General features: G+C 43.1%; 1 protein-coding gene across 4 annotated transcripts in view; it reads right to left on the reverse strand.

Annotated features, from left to right (window-relative positions):
- The window catches only part of gabrg2 (gamma-aminobutyric acid type A receptor subunit gamma2), a 44,252-nt gene that overhangs the window by 14,891 nt on the left and 4,143 nt on the right, over positions 1-25,218 (reverse strand). For all 4 annotated transcript variants that reach the window (XM_048230446.1, XM_048230454.1, XM_048230437.1 and 1 more), the window contains exons 2-6: positions 21,032-21,174; positions 18,652-18,719; positions 15,910-16,130; positions 15,305-15,387; positions 13,641-13,778 (exon numbers count right to left, since the gene is read on the reverse strand). In XM_048230446.1, coding sequence (XP_048086403.1) covers positions 13,641-13,778; positions 15,305-15,387; positions 15,910-16,130; positions 18,652-18,719; positions 21,032-21,174 — 653 coding nt within the window. The remainder of the gene's footprint in view (positions 1-13,640; positions 13,779-15,304; positions 15,388-15,909; positions 16,131-18,651; positions 18,720-21,031; positions 21,175-25,218) is intronic.

The following is a 25,218-nucleotide window of genomic DNA, read 5'->3' on the forward strand; positions in this document are numbered from 1 at the left end:
AGCTTCAGCTCCTGCAGCAATCTTGACTGTGTGTGTGTGTGTGTGTGTGTGTTTGTGTGTCTATGTGTATGTGTGAGGCACTGGGGAGCAAACCCGCTGACCTGAAACCGCGCTCCCGTTTACACTCTTAACTGAGTAATACACACATACTGCAGAAACAGCGATGGGAAACCCCCTCCACACACACACACTCACCCCCATCAGCCCCCAGTGCTTAGCGAGCAGTTGCCATCGACTCTCGCCACTCCATTTCCACCCACAAGCATCTGGGTGTGGGCCTCCATGTCTGGCCCAGTGCATTACCGAGCCCCTCAGAGGAAACCCGATCGCTCTCAACACTGATGGCATCATTACCGAACTAAGTGCACCTGGCGAGACGAATGAGGTCCATACCTCCTTCCCTCTCCATGTTTTTCCATGTTCTGTCCATTTTTTCTTCCCTCTTTCCTGCTGACGAGGCGGTCTGTAATGGGGGCGGTGGGTGGATACACAGCGGTCCTCAGATGTGTATCAGCTAGCTTGTTTTTATTTATTTATTGACGCTACATTAGCGGGGGCCCCCCTTCTTCGACCTACGTCTAGAGGGGGCCTCGTGGCTTCTGAGAAGCAGGGTGGTTAATACATTAATTTATGCATGGTCAGCAACACCCCAGTCACAATGCATTATCCTCCACCATTAACAAAGCTGGACTTTGCCATAGGGTTTGCCACCACTCCTGTATACTGCCGTTGGAAGGCAGCTCTGCACTGGCAGGTAGTGGTTGTTTTTTTCTGTAAGACTCATTTTAGGAGATTTTCTGGTTAGGGAGTTGGGAGAGATGCATGTATTGACATATTCCTCCATTAGGGTAAAGGTACAGGTCTTATTAGTGCAGGTCTATAGTACACTGCATGACCAAACAGGTTGACAGGTGCTTTATGGGAAGGCGTGGGAGAGGAAGTCCAGTGGAAGCCTGACAAATTCCGTTTCCACCGCGGCAACAAAAAAACATGCATACAATATCAGACAAACACCATGTGTGTACGCAGGGGGAATGTTCTGCATTGATTACAAATACGCCTGAGGATATAATGGCTATGTGTAGTTTGTGTGTCTGTGTGCTTGTGTGTGTGTATGTGTGTGTGTGTGTGTGTGTGTGTGTAGTTGTGTGCAGGTGTGTGTGTCGTGTGTGTGTGTGTGTGTGTGTGTGTGTGTGTGTCGTGTGTGTGTGTGTGCAGGAACAGATGATGGTAAAGTACAGATCAATGCTGGCCAGGGTGTTTTTCAGTCTCGGGCTGATCTCCCCCTCTTCAAAACTTGGCCCAAATGAAATATTGATCAGTGGGAGCGACAGGTGGCGTGTCAGCCCTTGCCTCAGGGTGCCTGAGAGTGACTGAGGGAGCCGCATGTTCATCATGTGTGCGTGTGTGATATCCGACTCTCTTTCTTCCTGTCTACATCTATCACTCTATCTCAGGGGTCACCAAATGGCGGACCGCGGTCCGAGTCTGGACCCTGACGTGATCCTATCCGGACCCAGACCATAATAATTTAGATTTTCAAGGAACATTTCAAAGCTGCGCTAAATGTTTCGTAGGATAACAGCTTCAGGAACCATCATCTCGCTTACTGCTACTCAGCCAGTGAAATCTGTGCATTCTGAGTCAGTGAGTAAAGTTAGGCCCTACTATGGTGAAGAGACTCACTGATAGCCTGACAGGGAAAACGAGCGAGGAGAGGAGACGGGACGAGAAACAATCGGATGGATATGTAGCAATAAGTAAGTTATTTTCAAATCATGAATTGCTCGAAGGGGAGAAAGCTAGACAGCGAGAACGTCAACTAAATAGCCCTACGTTGGCATTGTGTTGGCGTTATATGGGTGTGACAGTTTTGCGCGGAATTGCCCTGGACCGACTCTTATACATATTCTGAGATAGGCGATTGTTAAAAGCACCAATTTGAAGCACCTAGCGCCAATTTGAAGCTAGGCCTACCCATTCAACAGTGAACTGACACCACAGAATATTTACGATTTAATTAACAGGGCAATATGATTGATCCACCACAATCTTAACACATCCATTCACTGCCCAACAACGGGATGTTCCTTAAGGTTTCCAGGATTTCCGGTCAACATAAAAAAAAAAAAAGGAAAAAAATAGAATTAAACTTGCTGATTGATGGGTTCAAGGAACCAGCTGTGGAATATATCCATCCTTGTCTCAGCTCAAATCTTATTTTAAGTTCACGTTAAGATCTTAAAATAGCCAAGGCTACTCAGTTTTTCTCCCCAGTTAGGGCCTACTCATATCTTCCTTATTTCTCCTCATTTCGAATGTTACCTTTAGGCCTAGGCCTACAACTAGGCTCCATCCATCCATCTATCCATCCAAATATATATATATCCATCCAAATATCCATATATATATGTATATATATATATATATATATATATATATATATATATATATATATATATATATATATATACAGTACTATACACCATGTTAAACATTATGATGCTCGGACCTTTGCTTGAGGGAATTTTCCGTAACTGGACCACGCTGAAGTTTAATTGAATACCCCTGCTCTATCTCTTTATCCCACTCTCTTTCCTTCTCCCCTTCCCTCTCTCACTTCTTCTCTTGCTCTCTCTCACGTCTTCATTTCTTCCTTCGTTATCCCTCTTTCCTTGTTAATTTCTATTTTCTTTCTATTTGTCTCTGTCACTCTTTTCTCTCTTTGTCTCTCATTCTCTTTTCTCTCCTTCTTCTCTCATTCCCTCTATCCCTCTCTCTTTTCTCGCACAGAGCTCAAGGACATCAAAGAGCTTGTGCACATAGTTTTCCCAAATGATGGCCGACCAATGCGAGCGACTCAAAGCCCCTGCCAGGAGATCTCATCTGTCAGAATCACACATAATGGAACAAATGGCGTAGGTGTAAAAAACGCTCGGCGCCTTTCATCTCCACACAGCGGGAGCACAGGCAACTCTGATGGAGGGATTTCTCTCTCCTTCTCTCTCTCTCTACCTCTCCCTCTGTCTCTCCTTCTTTCTTGAGTCTACAGAATTAAAGGAAGAGAGAACGACCATGTTTAAAATATCCCAGTGGAGGCCATGTTTTATCTCTCCAGACAGTGCCATATATTCCAAAGGAGTCTTGCATCTTTTGGATCGTAAAATGAAATGACAAAGTGTTACTGCAGAGCAGTACTTTCCTTTTAGTCAGGAGTAAAGACTGTTAAAAAGCATATCCTTATCATTCACATGAGTTTTGTAGATCGAAATGTGGTCAGTGACAGAACTAATTAGCGAAAAAGCCAGAACAATCTTATAATAAATACGTCGTTTTTCTTAGGTTACTATTGCCTGACAGCATACTGCTCCAGTAGGCTTTCGGCTCCTGAAAATGACTCTCCTGGGCATCTATCAGAAGTTTGGAACATGATTACTTTATTGAACAGTCTTAGCTCTCCTATAAATAATGTCTGCAATTGCTGTTCATATCTTTCAAATCAGCATCAACATCAGAGAGGGAGGGATATTTAAACCAAACCAATAAACAAGCAAACAGAAACCAAAATACTAAAAACAAGCATGTTAATAAATAAGAAAACTATCAAGCAAGCAAAGACACAGCCAAACAGGTAAGTAAGTAAGAACATTAATGAATGTGTTCAACTGGGTCCAGGAAATGCTGACAGGTCAATCACAGGTCTCTGAGCTTCATATTGCTTTTGAGATACAGTGGGGCAATAGGAGTGGGTAATCCCTGGTTGCTGACCAGGAAGAGCTGTGTGTGAAAACCAATTTTCCTTCCCTTTGAAATTGGAAATGCGGATGACTGGTGACCACTAACCCAAAGGAACGTGTCTACCTCGCCACATCTGCTGTCAAAGATGGCCACCCTTCCCTCCCTATGCTGGACCAGTGGAGCAGAGAGGGGCAGTGGGGGAATTCAGGAATAGCAATGCATGTGAATTATGACCTGTTTATCACAACCAAGGTCAGTTCATCTAGTATCGCAATCTGCTGTCACTCTTGTGGAGGGGAGCTGTTTTAGGGGGAAAAGCACTTCAATGTTGCAAGTGTGTGTGTGTGTGTGTGTCTGTCAGCTGAGTTTGTAGAGCTTGTCAGACCCATGGCTTATTATACAGAGTAGTTCAACAGATTTTGGTACTGAAATACTTTTTTTGATCACATATGTGGTTTATGATTTAATGAAAACTGATCTGAGAGCAGCACGCAGCACGAGCTCTGCATGTCAGAAATGAGACAGATCTACCTTTAAGGCTAACAACGTTAACGGCCTGCCGGAGACAACAGATGCTCCCAAGGACAGACGCCCTGCCAGCATGCTTCTGAGATGTGCCAACATGAATTTATTAGCCTTAGCAGGTAGCCGTAATAACAACGCTTTCAATATCCGGCAATTTCCTCCAGCATACTGTTGCACATGTGCACCACAAGACAAATTTAATCAGTATCCGGGTGTGTGAAAAAAAAACAAAAAAACAAATCCAATAGCTACCCCTCCACATGCCCCTCCCGCCTCAACGTTCAGGTTCTAGGTTAGTCTTTCTAAAAATGTGAACATTACACCTCCCTTTTTCCATTAAAGGGGAGAGTGGGATCAGCGTGGTTATGCAAGTCTGTGGATCCTTTGACTGCACCCTGCCTCACTGCACCCTGCCTCACTGCACCCTGCCTCACGCTCCCGCTCCCCTCTCCTGACTCCGACTGGTTCAGGGCTTATTTGCACAATCCGACCGCTGACGAACAAACTGAAATCCCGGATGTGCAGTTGGGGGAACGAGATAATCTGCATTTCAAAAAGACAAGATCTAATTAGTGAAGGAGAGCAGCAGACCTGAAGCCTCTGTAGTGCGGGCGAGAGCACCCTCAGCAGTGCGATCACACAGAGCACCACACACACACGCATGCACACACACACACATACACACTCACACACACATACTGCAAGACACACACACACACACACATATGCACTCATGCAAATAACACACACACACACACACACACACCGGAATGCATCACTTACTCATAAACATGAGCATGCACACACACTCCCAAATGAACTCACAAACAAATGCTCACTATCCCAACACAAGCACACATATACACACTATCATATTTATACACACACATTATCTTATACACAGGGAAACCCAGACACACTTACACCTGCTCGCTTTGCCTCGCTCTTTCTATCTCTCTCTATCATACACACACACACACACACACACACACACACACACACACACACACACACACAGTCATTATCATTACATTGATTCTCCATCTATCACTGTGCTATATTGTTGCTGTAAGACATGGACAGAAATATGACTGATAAAGACCAAAAACAACAGAGTGAGAAGCTGCTGTTGAGGCAGACTGCGACTGAAAAATAATTTCAGAAAATTACACTTAAACTCGCCCTCCCAGATCAGCCATCTCACACATTGTTTTCGTTGTCATAGCAATCATCTGTCTGAGTTTGGTCGTGATTCTCATTCGAAGGTGAAAGTGAAGACCTCGCCTGAATTGAGAATGTGACAATCATCGCCATGACGGCAGCAAGCCTTTTATGCCCCAGTGGATCACACTGAATAGCAAAAACGCAAACAGACGCTCATTTCGCAGTCCTCCATGAGGCTGATCTCATTCAGCCTGACTCTTGTCCAAAAAACTCAATCGTCTTCCTTCAATATTACATTTGTGTTATATAGCATGCAGAATCCCTATCAACACAACCAGAGGGGTATGTGTGTTTAAAAGGTTCAGAATCTTAATCAAAACGACCAAAGGGTATGTTTAAAGTGTGTGTGTGTGTGTGTGTGTGTGTGTGGGATACGAGGTCTAAGACATCTGTATTATTTGTCACTATGGCCAAGCACATGTACCGGTAGTTTGATTCAGATGTGAGAGACCTCTTCTACTCCTCCTACAGTATGTCCACCTCTTCTAGACCAGCATCACTCACAGTCAGTGATGTAGCAGTAAGGGAACCTGTGCTTGAATGAAGTGTCAGACTACACTGTCCTGCAGGAAGCCTTGCAATGATATGCCAGCATGTGACAGAGGGCTCCAGGATACCACAGCACATCAGAGGACATTCCAAAAAGAGCTGCAATTATAATAGCTCGGGTCAGATGTTGTGATCCTAGATGGAGGATTTCCTTTCAACATCTGATCTCACTTTATTTAAAGCACCCTTAGGTGCAAAGTAGTTGAGTCATATGTGTTATCAAATGCTTTAATGCAGTACATTTCCAATGTATGGCATGTGTACTTCACTTAGCTGTTATCTAAAACCTAACCCTTATTGTATGTGCATTATGTAAGTTCTTGAACATCACCATATCTACAATATATATTCTTACTGTATATATGAATCACTTTGCTTGCACAGCTAACACCAGCATTTATTGTGAGTACAAAAACTCCTCAGTAAGTTAGAACACTTGGAACATTAGAAACCTATTTTTTTGGGGGAAGCTCATCGTATTTCTTCCATCCTCTGATTGCCTTTTCTCTAATTCCTCGCCTTCATCTCTCCCTCCATCCATCCACCCATTCATCCATCTATCCCTCCTTCCCCATCACCTCAAGGGCCCTTACAGTAATAAACAGGTGCTACCCATCAACCACCAGGGGCGACAAACAGCAGCCCTCTCACGGTCCCCCTGAGTGACCTCCTCCCGGTGGCCAATCACAATCAGGCCTGGGCCTCTCCTGCCGTTCATTACAACCCTATTAGCCCACCTGACGGGAGGTCGGAGAGACTGGCATTAAGGGAGAGGGAGAGCGAGAGAGGGAGGGAGAGAGAGAGAGAGTTGAGGGCAGGTGCTTGACTCCACTTGCCAACTTTATTAGCTTGAGTGTGTAGAAGTTTTCCAGTGCCGTGCTCCTGGCTGCTGGTGGTAATGAACTTTCACTATAGTTTGTTTAATATTTGTCAATTCTGAGCATGTGATTCAGTGTTTTATCTCTTCTACAGGTATGTTGTAAACAATGATGTTCCAAATATAAAATTAAATTCCAAATGATAAAATCATATAAGATGACTTTTGTAACATGTGTGGCCTATGTGTGGTTGGAAGCAACTGTACCCATCTTTAAAGCAACCTACTCAGACTCTCTCTAGCCTGGGGCATTTTTTTATCTATCTATTTATTGACCTTGCTCCACTTGTTGTTGGATGTTAGTATAGATCGCTATGATCCACACAGGGGTGTGGTCCCAGGCCTAGACCCTGCCACTGCACCCCACCTGCAGGGACATTCTCCTGCACGACAGGTACCCTCAGCCCCCCTGCCCCTCCTGGAGGAGAGACAGCCGCTGGCCAGAGGGCTGTGGCACTAGCTTAAGTGCATTGCCTCATGGCAAAATTGAGTTATGTGCTCCAGTGGAGCAAAAATGAAGTGTTCATCTAGCCAAGTATAGATTTTTTTTTTAAGGAAAAAATATTTTGCTGACACACACTTACAAACATCCACATTTCTTGATGCTTTGACAGCGCAGATGTACCAGTAACTTCCCAAAGAGGCTATGTCTATGTTCACATATGGGAGCAGCCGTGGCCTACTGGTTAGCGCTTCGGGCTTGTGATCGGGGGGTTGCCGGTTCGAACCCCGACCAGTAGGCACGGCTGAAGTCCCCTTGAGCAAGGCACCTAACCCCTTACTGCTCCCCGAGCGCCGCTGTTGTTGCAGGCAGCTCACTGCGCCGGGATTAGTGTGTGCTTCACCTCACTGTGTGCTAAGTGTGTTTCACTAATTCACGGATTGGGATAAATGCAGAGACCAAATTTCCCTCACAGGATCAAAAGAGTATATATACTTATACTTATATACATTATAAACATGCCATACCTTGCACCTCTTTTATTGATAAGCACATCTGATAACCGAGCAGATATGCATCGAGTTAGTGAATGCGTTGGATAAATTTATTAATCAGATCAAGATTTTCATCTTTGAGCTTTTCAACAAAAAAACCTAAATACCAAAGCCAGCTCTCCTTGGTAAGGAGGCAGCTCCACCAACTGCTCCACCAACAGGCATTTTGAATTTTAAATTAGAGGCGGAGACCAGAGCAGCCTTCAAGCGTGAAGCCTCGGATCCCCAGATGAATGTGCCGAGAATCCGCTGCAAAAAGCCAAAGATCACGTCCCCTGCAGTGCCTCTTTCCTTTGAACTTTTAACTCGTTTGTGCAACGCCAGCTTCCTCAACATCCACAGTGCTCGAAATCATCAAAGGAATCCAGAGCGATGCGTATACAAAAGAACACTTAGTCATTGCACACGAGGCTTCATTAACTTGTTTCATAAGTTTTGGGTTGCACACTTGCAATTCCCTCCATGTTTTTGGCCATTCTTACAGCAATCTTATCTGTAATCCTAATCATTTCTGAACAAATGTAAATCAATGAAATAAATTTGACTAAATAATATAAAACATTATTTTCACATTGTCTGCCTGGCTAGCTTATTCCATAAAAAGCTATAGGTGTCTGATGCATGATATAACATTTTGTAATACATCATGCTATGAGCATTGATTTATGTGGAATTAGCAAAAATCTAATTGCCTAAAAAGTTATTTGTATTCCACACCATGCCTAGCACATAGGAGTGTGCTCTGCATTTAGGTACCAAAAATAGCTACTGTGTTTTGGGTGCCCTGTCAGACCTTGTGTTAAGATTTTGCCTTGGAGTTCGGCTGCCATGCACAATGTGATGGAACGGTTACCTAAGTTCCCACACTTCAAATCTAAACTCAAAATAAAATAAAAAATGTATCAATAAATAAAAAAAGACAAAAGAAAGCAAAAAAAGATCCAAACAGAGAACACAAAGCCTTCATCTGTAACGCCACGCCCAGCTGGAGATTGCTTCTCACACTCACACAACCAAATGTCACACTGATCACTAATCTGAACTCATCTGAACCCATTTAATCATGTTTCTTACAGTCTTCAGTTCTTATCTTCTATCAGAGAGCAACAGCCCAATTTGTAAAAACAAGCTAAATATAGCACAGCCAGTGAACTAAGGTCCTTTTACCTGGTATAACCCGGTATCAACTCCACACATCAACACATCCTAAGACATCTTGACCTCTTCCCACTGTTAGCTGAATAATCACTACTGAATATACAAAATGTTTAACTACTAACTCATAATTAGCACAAGCATGACTGGTAGTGTTACCACAATGGCTTCATTCATCTCTGAAAATAGGCTGAAATTACAGGATGTAGCTTTGTGTGGCCTGACTTGCATACAGTTTTCAGAACTCTATGTGTCAAAAAAGAGATAATGATTCTAATCCTTGACTCAATCTTCACAGTGAAATAAGTAGAGTGTAAAGCAGAATATATTTTGCTGTGCACTGACAGGTTTGTACATGGCAACTAAGTCTTTCGTCAATCTCATTTCTCTCTCACACTCTCTATATTTCTCTTTCTGTCTGTCTGTCTTTCTCTCTTTCCTTCCCTAGACTCCCTCCTGTGTCTTGGCATTCACAAGCAGGACAGGGACAGTGCATCTGAAGAAGAGTGTATGTGTGTGTGTGTGTGTGTGTGTGTTTGTGTTTGTGTTTGTGTGTGTGTGTGTGTGTGTGTGTGTGTGTGTGTGTGTGTGTGTGTGTGTGTGTGTGTAGAGAGAGGAGCTGAATAACAAAATATGTGTGCCCTGAACTCTCTCTTTCTCTCTCTCTGCCCCCCCCCCTCTCTCTCTCCGCTGGCTGCTGCCGTGACCTCCGGGGGCTCCTGAGCCTTTCTTTCCTCCGCTGCTTCCGCCCATTCGTCGCCCGCGGACGTCTCCTGTCAATGTCTCATCTGTGAACTGTGGGCCTCCATAATCAGCCGCGGACGCTGATGTGTCTCCGGGCCTCGTCCACTCACGCCGGATCACACAGGCCGGCGCACACAGACAACAGAGGAACCCCGTGCTCAACATACTCGTGCTCGCATTCTCGCCTCGACGTTTAGAAGGTCACTCTAAGAATAGCTCTGACCAAAAAACAGACTTGCCGAAAGAAACGAAGAAACGAAAATATATGCACGTATACATCACGCTACCTCAAGAAAAAAACTGAAAAAAAAAAAAGAAAATGTAATTCAATGTAACACAAAGATTGATGTATAGGTTTAAAAAGTGAGCACCGTTCATGATGGGGAGACCCAGCTTATTCCTCTGATAGATGCCCCCCCCGCCCCTCTCAGAATTATTTGTTTAGCAGATTTGCTAGAAGGGATGCATAATGAACATCGGGAGGCTCTATGCAACACTGCTGATGATTAATGGAAAAGGCCTGTGAGATGCATGCTGGTTTGATGTCCCACCAGGAATCCTCAACCTTAATGGAATATAATGCTCAGGCTGTATAACTGACCATATGTTTCTCTCTCTCTTTCTCTCTCTAGTGCTCTCTCTCTCTCTCCTTCCTCTGTTTATCTCCTTATTTCTCTGTCTCTCACGCCTCTTAATCGTCATTTTCTACAACAGTTTCTTTTTGGTCCACAACTATTCATCATTTGTTTCTTGCTCTACCTCCCTCCTCCCTTTCTCTCTCTTTCTTTCTCTCTCTCTCTCTAGTGCTCTCTCTTTAACTGTTTATCTCTCTGCCCCTCATGCCTCTTATGTTTCATGTTCTGCCTGTTTCTTTTTTGGTCCACGACTATTCATCTCTTGATCTACAAAAGACCCTGATCCGGCTTGATCTGCTGATCATCCAGCTGCCCGGTTTTATGGCTTAACCCTTTCACTAGGCCAACAGGGTTAAATGTCCATTAGGACACACTGGACTGCATTTCAGGCTTTGTGTACCCTGAATGACCAGCCATTGGCTTTCAATGAAAAATGCGGTCAATGTTTGTTGTGGTTAATGTTTCATTCTTATAAATAACAGAAAAGTGTTGTTCTTCACCAGTGGTCTGCACCTTGCTACAATTTTTGGGTGTGCGGTGCTTTTTGATTATATAACGGTTGTTTCTTCAAAATGGACTCTCCATAGTACAATAATCGATGTTGAGTTGAGAGGTGGAATGTACTGATCACAAATCAGAGACTAGAAAAAGTGCAGTAGACAGACAGCAGGGTATTTTTTCCCTCCTTTTCATATTGAGTAACTGGAGTTGTTTGGGTTGTGTGCTGGGCTGATCACAGATCAGTGACTTGGACATGTGCTGTAGGTAGACAGGGGAGTCTCTGAGCTGTCGTGATGTGACAGCAGAGCCTCTGCACTGCCAGTGGATGGGGGAAAAGACACACACACACACACACACACACACACACACACACACACACACACACACACACACACACACACACACACACACACATGCACACTCGCCTGCACACACACACACAAACAAAATCCAGCACAACCTCTTTTAAAAACCACAGCTGCAGGGGAGCAGATGGCAGGTCATTTTTTTCTTTCTTTTTTTGAGGAAAAGAGAGTGAGAGGGAGACAGAAAGAGAGAGAGAGAGAGAGAGAAAGAGAGAGAGAGAGAGACAGGATATACCAGAATTTATCACATTTCAATTTGAAAACAAAAACAACAAGGGGAACTAATGCATTCTAAAAATACATCTGAATTGCATATTCGAGAATGGGTTTGTGAGTGAGCATGCATCAATTTGTCGCACAGACCATTAACCAAAAGGCCGGTGCTCTTGAGTCTTGATTTAAGCTCGTCACTAATTGGATTTGGCATCAGTTTCCTCAAAGGGTCTTACGAGGTCCCGCTGAGGTTAGGTGCTGAGACCCGTAAACCAGCGTCATAGAGCAGCGCATAATGACCATGTTTGGGCTTCAGCTATCAAAGCAAACACTGATTACTAATACAAGAATTGCAGCTCCAATGTGAAAATCCACCTCCAATGCGTGACACGGCACAATGTTTCCAATAACCAAATAACAAACATACCACATTCAAGGTGAGACTAACATACAAGTCATGAATAATGTGACAACTTTCTCACTTCTGGTTGGATGCTTACTACATTTAATTGGCTTGGTCCCTGTACTCTGCCCATTGACAATGTAGTAGATGTAAATGTCATTCATCTCCTCTACCTACAGTATCAACTGTCTTCAGCCTCCAAGGCGGAGCTAACAGCCGGGTCAGTGCAGGTTAAACACCAACAGCAAACGGCTAGGGAGTCTGCAGCAGCAGTAGCTGTAGCAGTACAATTGTGCAACTGAGGCTCACATTGTGCCTTTGTTACACTGCCTCTGAATATAAACAGGGCTGCCTGAGCCCAGAGCTCTCTGATCAGACCTGAGAAGTTAACCTGAGCTTTATGGGACTTTATGAGCAGCCATTAGGCTGACACCAGACATAATTTCACTGCATTTCTTACTTCCAGTAACTATATGCATGTGACAATAAACTTCCTTGTATCGTTGTATCCTTGTATTAAGTGGAGTACCATCCAGCCATACAGGAGAGAGAATAAGAGGGAAGGAGATAGAGAGAGGGAGGAAGTGGGCAGCTACTCTACTGTACCTCATGGAAGATAGAGAGGTTCATATGAACAGAGAGAGAGAGAGAGAGAGAGAGAGAGAGCTAAAGAGAGAGAGAGCACAAGTAGAAATGGAAATAGTAGGAGAGGGAGAGATAGAGAGAATATGTCCTTATGCAGCTGAAGCTTCTAATTCCCAGCAGTGGATCCATTGGTAATGTCTGGAAATGGCCTGATAAGCCCATGTTGTTTGTCTGTCTAACTCTGCCTGTCTGCCTTTATGTTCAAAACATAGTCAGCTTCAGCATGTGGACGCAGGCCAAGAGTACACATCCTCTTCTCGATCGATACCCACTTAAAACCAAATAGACCCCATAACTGTTATATCTCTTTTAAATCTTCCCTAATTTGTTTGTAAGGGCACTGTAGCTGGTGGCATCCATTACGCAATTTATTGTTTCTTTGGAGGTAAGTTTATCTATAGTCTAGTCATTTGTTTATTTATTTTTGTCTTTTTTTTTGCCACTGAACATTTAGGATGACAAATATTTCCAAGGGCCTAGTATTTTGTGCCATGATCAAACAGAGTGATTTAGAGGATGGCCTTTGAAGCCGCGACTGTGTGGCATTTTTCTCTCTGCCACTGTAAGCTCCTGACAAATACAATTTATGGCACGAGGGAGCCAGTTTCTGGCTCGCGCCCAGCTGAAGTAAATCCCCCCGAGTGCCACAGACACACATGAACACGTGCTCCGCACCCACGCCTCAGACACTCCCTCACCTCCCTCGCTCATTCGCTCGCCCGTCGCCGCTGCGGTGGTTGACGACGTGACTCGCTTGCTGGTTTGACGTTCCCCCCCGAGACCCCTGTCCTGCTTTTTTCATAATAACAACACAAACTCTCTCTCTTAATCATTCAGTGAAACCAAGTCGTGGGATGCAGGTAACTGGTAATTGCAACAGAAAGTAGACCAATGCACATCATCAAGTGAGTTAGAGCCATGCAATTATTTTCTAATTACTAATGTTATCTCTCTAAATGATAATCTTTCTTCATTATATGAATTTTTAGGTAAAATTGTCCAGCCCTTTGAGTGGTGGTGGTGTGTGTGTGTGTGTGTGTGTGTGAGTGCGGGAGTTGGGCTTATCTTACCTGAGACAGTCCTCACGATCTCGGAGGTGTTGCGGAGTCCCACGAAAGAGAACTGGTAGAGCCTCCAGGAGCGGATGTCTCCAACCTCCACTGAGCTCCTCTTCCACCTGTACACAATCTCCTCCTTTGGGTAGCCATCTTGGGTTGGCGTATGATTAAAAAATAATAATGAAAAAAGAGAAGAGGCAGAACAATCAAACCTCCAATTTCCCAAGACAACCCTTCACACAAGACATTTTAGTGGATGGTCTTTATTGGATCTTGGGTTGAGAGACTCATTTGTGATTGTTATATCTTTCTTTTTTTCCCCCCACACTCGAATGTTAATTGGGGTTAAGGCAATGGTATTAAAGATGGACCTAAAAAGGGTGCGTCAGCAATTGCTGAGGGAATCTTAAACAGTGATTTAATACGAATAATGATTGACCTTGTGTCAAGTCTCTTTTGATCCTGGGCCAGCAAATAAGCTTTGGCAACCCCAAACGAAGTGTAGTGTGCAAATGTGAGGACTTTCCAAAGGGGAGGAGGGAGGGGGGCGAGGAACTTTAATGGGCCTCTTAATTGAACAACCCATAGACATCATCCGCAAGAGGAGATCTATGATGGACCTGGAAGGACAGTCCACTCACTTGCCCCCCATCCCCCACGGCTCGCCCTACAGCCACATTACAGCAATTTCATCTGTCCACTATGCTTTCATAATTATTGATTCCAATGACCAGTTTGGTCTTGAACATGGGCCCAAATTTGTGAGAGGCTTTCCATAGGCAACTCTAAATAACTGAAAATGCCATAAAATAAAAGAGACAAATAAAATAAAAAAATAGACACAAAATGTGTTCACAGTGAAGTGAGATGCACAGAGCCGAGGGTCAGTTCTCTCTGAGGCCGAGGGTCAGTTGTCTCTGAGGCCGAGGGTCAGTTCTCTCTGAGGCCGCTGCATGCAAACTCCACTCATGTCATCCCCAGGAGACTCGCCACGGTGCTCATCAATTTTACATGATTTTTTTCTCTCGTCTTTCTTCCTCACACACTTTCTCCCTCTCCCTCACACTCTCTTTTCTCTCTCTTTTTTTTCCCATTCGAACGAAACAATCCGTGGCTATTTAGGGAGCTCTCTCCGTGGGGCTGGCTCCTGTGGTGAGAGAACGCTGCATCCAAGCAGCCAAAGCAACATAAAAAAAAAGCCCTCCCTGTCTCCTGAAACTGAAACTAGTGGCTGGGATGTGAACTAGAGAAGAAGGAGAGGGAGACGGAGAGATATTGAGAGAGGGAGATAAAGGGCGGAGGAGTGCGACCAAAATAATCTTCATGTCTGTGCAAGAGAGCTTTCTTATTTTCTCCCACAATATCTGTGTTACACATTGGCAGCAAAACAACCCGTCTTTTTTCTGCTTCGGTGCTTACCAGCATTACCAGTTACCGTGTGTGGCTGTTCTATTTAAAGAAGGCGTTAATAAATAAAGCGTTAAACTAGTGAATTGAGATTGAAATGAGAGCGAGAAAATGAGAGAGACAGAAACAGAAAAAAAGAGAGATAGGGGAGGGCATAAAAAGAATGAGAGAGAGAGAGAGAGATAGAGTAGATGAGCGAGAAGGGGAGAGAGAGAGAGAGAGAGAGAGAGAGAAAGGGAGAGTGGAAGAGAACATATGGGCAAACTTACAGCTTGAGAACTCCAGGGGACAGGAGTGCTCATCCATTGGAAAGTTGTTCAGTTTAAGTTGGCACTCGGCATCTATAGTCAACCTACAGTCAGAAAATTACCTCTCAGTAGCAGGCCAAGTCTTATCCAATCATTGGCCATGAACACCCACTTCACACTACATCGGACGCCTACCAATTAAACAGGCACAGAGAATACAGCCAGCATGCATGGCTCTGGCTCCAAGCTGCACACTTCAGCAAGATGAATTACTCTTTTTATAAATATTGGGTTTAATCAACTATACCCAGTGTGTTGTGTAAGGCTAAGCTATTTATAAACAGCATGTTATATTCCATATGTTTATGCCACCAGCAGATCCTGCATGACAAATTAACCAATCCAGACACGTCACAATATTATGGCAGCTCAGTTAAGCAGGTCAAAAATAAGGTGAAAGGTGAAAAATAATCAAATAGATTGTTGCATCATATACACTTGTGATGGCCATAAATATAGTTGAGCCAAATGACTGATAATTTAGTAATACAATGTTCATCACTGACTAATGCATCATCTTCAGATGTCAGACACTCGGACAGCATCTTGGCATATGATTACCATACCTCAGGGTGTAGAGTATGCGTCCATCATTCCAGATCCTCAACATCCTATTGGGTGTGGTGATCCAGTGGGCGTCGGCCTTCTTTGAGTTGCGGAAGAACGTGTCAGGGATCCAGATCTTGCCGACCATGTTGCTGTTCAGGCGGAGCACCTTCATGGTGCTGTTGAACTTCAACCGTCTGTCATACCAGGTCTGGGCAAAGAAGATGTCGATGGTGTACTCCTGTTTGACGGAGCGACAGAGAAGAGTTATGTGCTACCAAAAAAGTGTCATCTAGCATCATTTAAAAAAAGATTTTTTTTTACCCTTTTTACAAGTTGCCATCTCTCCTAAAGTGGCCGTCTTTCCTTGTATAAAATACTACTGTGTACTAAGTGCTTTTAACTACATTACCAGAGTTGGGGAAGAGGAAGCTATTTTAGTTCAAAATGATCATTGTGACCTATAGACCCGAGTGATGTGCAAAGGCGGTAAAAGGGTGGTGAAATAAAGCCTTTGCAGCACATGGTCTTGTAGGTGCTGTAATGATAGAATCCTTTCTCGGAGAAGACGGGGCTGTTAATCCTCTGTGCAAATGAAAGCACGCAGCTGAAACGAGCTGTGTCAAAGCAAGCAACCTGCAACCTGAGAATTAAACGCCGAGAAAAGGCCAATTACGTGGGGCCTCCTGTTTAGCAGTTGACATTCTCCCAACTCCAGGGTCTCATTACAGCGAGCCCACTACCCTGCCATTACCAGTCACAGACTAGCGCGAGAGGGATGTGAGAAATACTTAAGGGGAGGGTCACATCACTGCCTGAGCACACACACACACACACACACACACACACACACACACACACACACACACACACACACACACACACACACACACACACACACACACAATCTTTTTCTTTTTTCCCTTTTTCATTCTTTCTCTCTTTCTCTCTCTGTCACAATCAGATCAGAGCCAAAACAAAGGTGTGTACAAACAAAGGTGTTCCAGGTGAATGCATTTTCTTGAAATTAGCTTTAAATTAAAACATTTTTGTGCAAACATTTGAGCTCATTAGATATAGATGATAACCATGGTAGATAATTCAAACGAGAAACGAAATAACTGTTTCAAAACATTTGCGAATGTTTACCCGTTATTGCTATTTTGAACGTCTCACTGTTCTTGAGCCGACTGCTCTCTGGGTTTTTATTTAATAATTCTGGCACAAGGAAAGCCCTGGAGTTCAAAGCGAAGTGGCGCTTTTAAAAAAAAGACAGAAAGAAAAATCCTCGGATTTGTGTGTGAGAGGACAGAAGCATTAATAATTTACTTTTCTACAGAGCTTAGCCAAGCAATAAAACCAAAATCCCCACCAAAGTGTCACAGACCCGGCTACAATCAACACATTCACTTTTATTTGCTGGAGTACATTTTTTTATCACAGAAAACCAAAGGCTTGTGATGGGCACCAACTGGGTTTTCATATTTTTTTTCTAAACACACACATGCATACAGAGACACACACTCTCACTCAGATCAAAACTTACTCCCAGCCCTGACATTCCAGCCAAAAGAAAATGTCTATTCTGCGGCCGACTGAATATCAAAACTCCCCTCTGAGAGAAGTGAGCAGTGTGCATCACAAAAGCACAACAAACACACAAAAATACTTTTGTAAAGTAAAAGAACACAAGAAAGATGTCAGTACAAAGTAAGCAAGTTGGGTTTACACGTATACCAGATTCGGCAAAAACAAAGATAATATTAGCCGCATGCTGAGTACGAAACACTCCATATCATGCATAACTATGTACGTCAAGAACTACCGCATTACAGTAATTGGCATACGGGGGACTACAGTGTTAGAGAAGAGTGGTTCAGTAACCTACGGTTTGTGCAAAATCCCCCAACTCCTTCATCCAATTCCCGCCCACAGTCCCCATCTGAGCCAGTCAGAGTGCAGGCTCAAGAGTGATTAACAATGAGATGAAAGAGCTGACTATTTCCTACCCCTGTGACAGTAGCAACCGTGCATACACTTTTGGCTAAGGCGTTTTTTTCCCTTCTTCTTAGTATCAGTCGCACTTGGCAGTAATTGAAAAGGGGTGAGAAATGGATTAACATTAAAATTGGAACCTTAGTCAGGAATTTCTCTCCGACCACCCCACCACCACCACCTCCGCCACCCTCGCTGGTGGGGGAGGGCGTCTTGGGTGAACTCCTGAGGCAGAGGAGACTGCTAATCTCGCAATATTCATCCCAGTCTATTTATAGAGGCCAGCTTAACTGGGATGCACTCCCTGTAAATAGGCCTCAGCATCCGGAGGATGAGCCCCTCTGCCAGGTTTCATTCTTGCAACAAGCACCAAACTGTGAATGCAGGCATCAATCAGCCAATAATGAGACAAACTGTGGAAAATCCAATATCATTTTCAAGTGTGGAAACCCTTATGAAATAGCATGCACGCGCATCCATCTCTCTGGAAAAAAGCTTCTTCTTCTGACATGCCCATATTCACAGTTTTAAAAATAACAGTTGCCATTGTGTTGTTACAATAAAACCGTTCCATTTCACTGTAACTCATTGCTGCAAATCAAAACCCTGCTCAGACTGATACAATACACACAAACTGATTTGTCATCACTAATTGTGAACAATACAGCGGTCATTTTTGTGCAATTGTTCATCTATTGTGCAATTGTTCAATTGTGTACATCATCAACACAAGAAGTGACATCTTGATAGAAATTACTGTAACTTACCATGTTGATAGCATTTACTGGGCCGATGCTGTTGACAAACATGTCCGTGTGAATCACTGTGGGCTTCACTGAAAAAGGACAGAGACAAAGTAGCCATTATGTACGTTCAGCCCCAAACTCATCTACATACTAAACTGTTGTTCCACTTTCATCACATTTAGGTCCTGTTGAGATACCATGTACAGAACAGAGCATAGTTTTGTGTGTGTGTGTGTGTGTGTGTGTGTGTGTGTGTGTGGGAAGGGGCTTTTTTGTGATGGGAACATGATGGGGAAATGGCCGCTGGTCAGAATCAACGGGTAGAGCAAGGTGCTAAGAAGACCATAGTCATGGGTTCCTTGCCTAGGGAACACATACTGGTAAAATCAGTAACCTATATGTAGTGAAAATTCTGGTGAATGAATGAATGAATGAATGAATGAATGAATGATGTGAGTCAATGTACATGGTCTTGTAGGTGTAACGCGGATGCTTGTACTATTTGAAATTCATCTGAAAACAAATGGTAATATTTAGATTACATAATAATGTCTGTCCCGGGTCAGTGGCATCATGGGAAATGTAGTTTAATTTGCTTGGTGCCAGTTGAAGGATGACAAATACTTATGGTGGAGTAGCCTGACAGCTTGATGTCAGGCGGGGACATGCAACTTCAATCAGTCCCATTCAATGTCAAAGTAAGCTGTTTATTCACTGTACTGTGCATAGTAGAAGACATAGTAAAATAGTAGTGCTTTTTACATCAATCCTGCATTACTTCATGCACACAACAGACACAACACACACTCAACATCAGACACAAGCCCCTCATTCCTGCGTCAACTAAGGCCTTGACATGTAGGTTATGGGGAAAAGAGGCTTACATCTTATTCTCATGTCAGCCTAATACATAAACACAACAGGATAGCAAAGTATTACTCTTTAATCACAAACTCTTGTCACAATTCATTGTGTTTTTCCCCTCTTTGGTTGAAGCACCCTCGCAGTTATGATGACATGAGTCATGGGGCTAAGCTATCTTCTCCATATAACAAACATATCGTGGCCGCACACATGCACTCTCCAGGTATTCATCAATGAGACAAAGGTTTCATGCGGATAGGCCTAACAGGAAACTCTTCTGTTCAAACAGAGCATTTCATATAAAAACAATTAAAACTGCAAAATATGAGTGGTATAAATATTAGCTCCATAAATATGTTTAACGAAGACCGAAGTGATGACCGAAGTGACTATATCCACAGAAACATTTTCGGAGCTTGGATGTATATTAGTGAAAGGCAGCAATTAAGAGCTGTCGTTTACCTGTTCTGTCTCAATAAATAAATCAGGGACATGCATGTGCAAGCCTCCGCTACTGTCTAGAAAAATACATGTACATGTATTTTAAAACAAGCACTTATAGTGTCTATGTAAATGTCGGCTCATTTTATATATCAATGCATCAAAAAATACTGATGACCTACAGATTGGTTATCGATATGACATCCCTACAGATCACCATGGCCATTAGCTTCTCTTTCCTTTTCCACTCTACTTCGTAAGTGCACCCACACATGATTTGTTCATCTGAGCTCCTCGTAGCCACTGCTACGCCCTGAAAAAGACAGCTGCATGCAGCATATTTGTCATGTTCTCAAAAAAAGCCCCTGAGACAGGTTAATGTTCCCCAAATGACTACGTAACAGCGCTGATCTACAGTTCACTACTGTATGGGTCTGTTAGACACGCTCTTCAGGCTGAATCTCACTGGGATACACTGACACACATCTGTCACGCACACTCTGAGATGCATATTGGCATGTAATCAAACCACTGTGTAAACATGGAGACAATCCTGTTTTACTTAAGGCCACTGGTAAAATATCACACTTCTACTTGAACATCAGACCTTGAGTACTGTATATGTAGCTTCATACAGAAGTCTACTATTCCGGACATCACGTACTGGTCACTTCTCAGTCAGTGTTTTTGTGTATGTTGGGGGTGATTGTAAGAGTGTCAGCCATTACAGACTAAGATTTCTCACAAAAATGGGGGGTGGCAGACCTGAATTTTAGAGAGCCAATCATATTGTCAGAGATGGTATAACTTATGTTTCAACTCACCTGAACATTTCATTTATTTCCACTGTTACCATAGCACAGTAAGCAAACTAACTCAATTATTGGCCTTTTTTAGCTACTACTGAATGGTTGCTTGTGCTGCTTTTGATCAGAGTGATTTCAGCTTTGTATTTTTAAGGCCTGTTTGATCATCCTATGTTGAGTTATGAGCCTCTCCCCATTCATTTTGATTAGAGCCTGATTTTGATTGCCATATAGGTGTTTGAAGGCATTGCCAAGATGGCTGCCAAGTGCCTGTGAGGACTTGCACCTACCTCCAATGTCAGGCCGCAGCTTGTTGTCGTAGCCATCGAGAAGGCTGTTTAAGATGTGAGTGACATCACTCTCGTAGACTTTGGGGGTCAGCACCCAGGTTTTGTTTGTAACTTCATCGTCATCATTCTCACTTTGGAGGGAACTGCCAAAAACAAAAACAGTAACATATGCATTAGCCTTTGCCAAGGTAAAGCCATTGAGTTTCATGAGAAAAAAATAAAACATTGTAAACAGTTGCACAGAAAGCTTCCTGGCATGTCTAGTCCCAGTTATACAGCCTTGTGTATTGTAGCAAAATTGTATTGCATAGGTGATATATAGCAACGCAACAACATTATATAAAACACATTGACTATCTCACACTCTTTACTTTGCTTATGTTCAGCAGATGTTTGAAACACTTGACACTTGCTTTTTAAAACTCACATAGAATATGATGAAGCACATTATAAAAGTCCTGCCTTGCCCTATGATAAAATTTCATGAATTATAAACGACAGGATGCACACACATTTGCTTCTTGGTGCCACAATACATATTGATGATGTGGCAAGCACAGTGGAGAGAGAGAGAGAGAAAGAGAGAGATAGAAGACATGCCTGTGTCCTTGTTAAATACGTCCCTTCATGAAACATTGATCGATGTTTTGTTTTAAATGGCCACGTCCTGAATTGCCCCCGTAGAGACACAACAGAGGAGAAAAGAGTGGACCGGACAGGAGTAGTGAAATAGCCACACCTTGCGGAGATGTCTCCCCGCATTACAAATCCGTGGGAGTGCCCTAATGAATATTTCCTACGTCCTCTCTGCCAGGGCCTCTCCGTAAATTACATGGTGTGTAAAGTGCTTTGGAGAGACAGTGAGCAGAGCAGTAGGACCGTGTGGTAGGAGACTCACATACAATAATAATGGCACATTAGGGAGAGGGGAAGTACTTCCTTTGAACTGCAGAGAGGAGATTTGATTTGATTCCCATTGGACGTCAATGAGTTCCACCCAAAGTTGCCCTATAATGGGGGCATTATAAATGACAAACTACCATAATTCAAATCTTTCATCTCTGTGTAAATCCCCCACAAAGGGGTGTACTGATCAGAGAAGTCTTTGTGGCAAATCTCCATGTTGTTATGCAAATCTATACATTGGCCACCATTGTCATTTCAATGTAGATTGGGCCTTATTCTAATATGCAAGGGAAGGAAGGCGTACGTGTTTCATACAATGTATCTGGAGATGTAGCACATCTGCACAGAGCTGAACAACATTTAGCTTTGCTGCCAAACAGAATGCCTCAAACTGGCAGAGCTATTATGAAGAAAGACAGAGAGACAGAGGAACAACGAAAGATAGGACTAAAGGGGAAATGTGATAAAGAAAGAAAAAAGGGATAGAAAGTAAGAAATGGATAGAAAAAAAGGAAGAAAGAGAGGGATAGAATAAAAGAAAGAGAGGGATAGAGAAGACAGACTGAAGCCCCAATTATTCTTTGTGCAGCAGACAGTAACCATGGAATCAGGAGAAAATCGAAAAGAAAAATCCTTGAGAGCACTCTACTGGAAGTTTGCACTGAACTCCAGCACCACACAGAACTGAAAACCACAGAGAAAAAGGGTGATAGTGCAGCTCTCCGATGGCTTTCCTGTGTACTGAGGGATGATGCAGCCTATCTTATTTTGACCCCCCCCCCCCCTATTCTTTTCCAGATCCCAGTAAGTGCTACAGAGCTACAGAGACATGGGCTGGTCATTAAATCTTCATTGTTTCTCCATCTTTCAGAGGTGAGTTGTCCATTTAATGTGTCTGGGTGGAGACACACCCTCCTCCAAGTACAGACCTACTTTCACCATCTACAGGAGTTGCAATATCACTTTGGGTGAGGACAGCCACATGATTATGACACTTTACAACTAAGAAAATGAGAGCAATTTTAGTGTACTGCTATATAAGACGGTGCAGCACTTTGCCAGTGTAGTATATGGTTCATTTCTATATTAGAGTCTTCTGGTTAGTACACTGTGTGCCATTTTTACACATACTAAACTATCTGTTACTTTACTGTTTAATGCATGATGTATCTTATGTTGCCATTATAATTGTATGGATATGCGTAAAACTCTTTTCTGAGTCTTTTCTACTCTGGGTAAGGGCCCTAGATGGAAATGAGCCTTGAAGGCTAAACATAGCATTACAATTACTACCAAAATCATATTTACCGAAACAAAAAACATATAAAGGCATGTAATGGAGGGGAAATTGGGATACAGGGGGGCATACGTCAGCAGTGTTGATCCTGTGAGGGAAATTTGGTCTCTGCATTTATCCCAATCCGTGAATTAGTGAAACGCACTGTGATGAGGTGGGCATCCAAAAGGATCAGACTGGAAGAGACTGAGCTGTAATGTCCAATCTGGAGTTGGTTACAGAAACTGGTCCAGTGGGGAGTCATGGCAGAGGAAACAGTTGAAGGGCTTCAACTATAGGGTAGAAGGTGAAGAAGCAATGGGGCCCTAATTTCATTGCTGGGCATCACGTAAAGGCACAAGCAACAAGCAAAGTCCATCTCACCAAAACAGACGCATTGTGCTTCTGACCCACCCGTGTCTGTGCTTAGGATATTGTTTGTGGTATTCAATTAGCTAAGTTCATGCATAGCAAATTTTGCTCGTTGTCAGTTCCCCATCACTGAAATAAGAGCCCCTGGGGTCTGATGTGAGACCTGCTGAGTAGGATGGTGCTTGAGTCCTCAACATAGAATCTGAATGTGGTGTAATGCAGTGACCAGCAGGAGAGACCCACAGGTTGAGAGGAGTGAAGGAGAACGGATATATAGGACTGAGAACATGAGTATAATTTTAAAATCAATACCACAGCTCTTTATATTCCATTCACTGTGCATTACAGAGCCAATGGAGATCCTAATGGACTATATGGGTTTGGGGTATATGGGTTTGATAGACTTGATAAGTACAAAGCGTCAACATTCCCAACCATTTCAAGTTAACAGACCAATGTAGGCCCTTTGACCAAACAGGATAATAGGATAACAGGACCAAGGCAGTCATGTGTGAGGGAACAAAACCATAATGTATCAATGGGATGAGATGGCATCCAGGGCCAGTGACTCAAAAATACTAAGAAAAGGTGTTGAATGTGATGCTGAAGTATCAAGGACGTTAATGAGGTAAAACAGAAGCTCAAAACCTAACAACACTCAAGACAGAGATGCCACTGATTAGGACAGAAGGGCAAATAAAGATTATTTTAATCAAGATAACTCGCAATTTCATTCATTTTCATATTTGTCTAAGGATGTGTTCCTTCGACTCTCTTCCTCTGACTGGCAGTGGCATCAACATGAGGCTCTGACGTACTGTAGATTTAAGAAAAAAAGCAATAACGGCCTATCTTGCCAAGGTTAATGGCCCACAAAAGAAGCTGAACACAAAGAATTCAGAAGAGGGAGGCCAAGGAGTAAATAAAGCAAATTCAGATTCAGCTCGCTTCCAAAGACTTTTGGAAGTCATTCCTGACAGAGGAGGCTGTATAGTTTATTTGAATTTCCCCTTGGGGATCAATAAAATAAAGTATCTATCTAGTTAAATATAGCATGTCTCAATGTAGATACATTCACATGTGTTCCTACAATGACTCCAAAACAATAGAGGAAATCAGACTGTGAAAGACAAATATAGGCCTCAAAGCGCCAGTGCCACAGCCCAATACTTCCCTCCCATGCTTTAGAGAAGATGGCTTTATATCTGAGGAAGGAAACCTCCACATTAACCAATAACTCAGTGATCCGAAAGATCAGCAGCCATTTTTAGATAAAAGGATAGAGGACTTTGTTTATTTTCATTCTTTTCCAGCGCAGATCCTGCAATGTCTTTCTTCCACATAAATAATTTTGCTTGGACCTTGCACTGTAAGCACACATGTATAAAACAGTAACCTGCCATAGAGGTTCTTCCTTAGGATGCGGCTCTTAACGGATATGCCAGTTGACCTGTAATGGCCTCTAATTCCCTAATTAGCTCTATCTCACTCCACAACTCCATTACAGACCAGCTAAATACAATTAGTTCAGGAATGGCACAGTGGACTGATTTGAGCAAGGTGTTGATGCATTTATGAGCGGTGTGAGGAGAATTTATATATCAGTACACAAAATTCTCCAAGAAATGTTGTA

The sequence above is a fragment of the Alosa alosa genome, chromosome 2, assembly GCF_017589495.1.
Source record: "Alosa alosa isolate M-15738 ecotype Scorff River chromosome 2, AALO_Geno_1.1, whole genome shotgun sequence".
NCBI lineage: Eukaryota > Metazoa > Chordata > Actinopteri > Clupeiformes > Clupeidae > Alosa > Alosa alosa.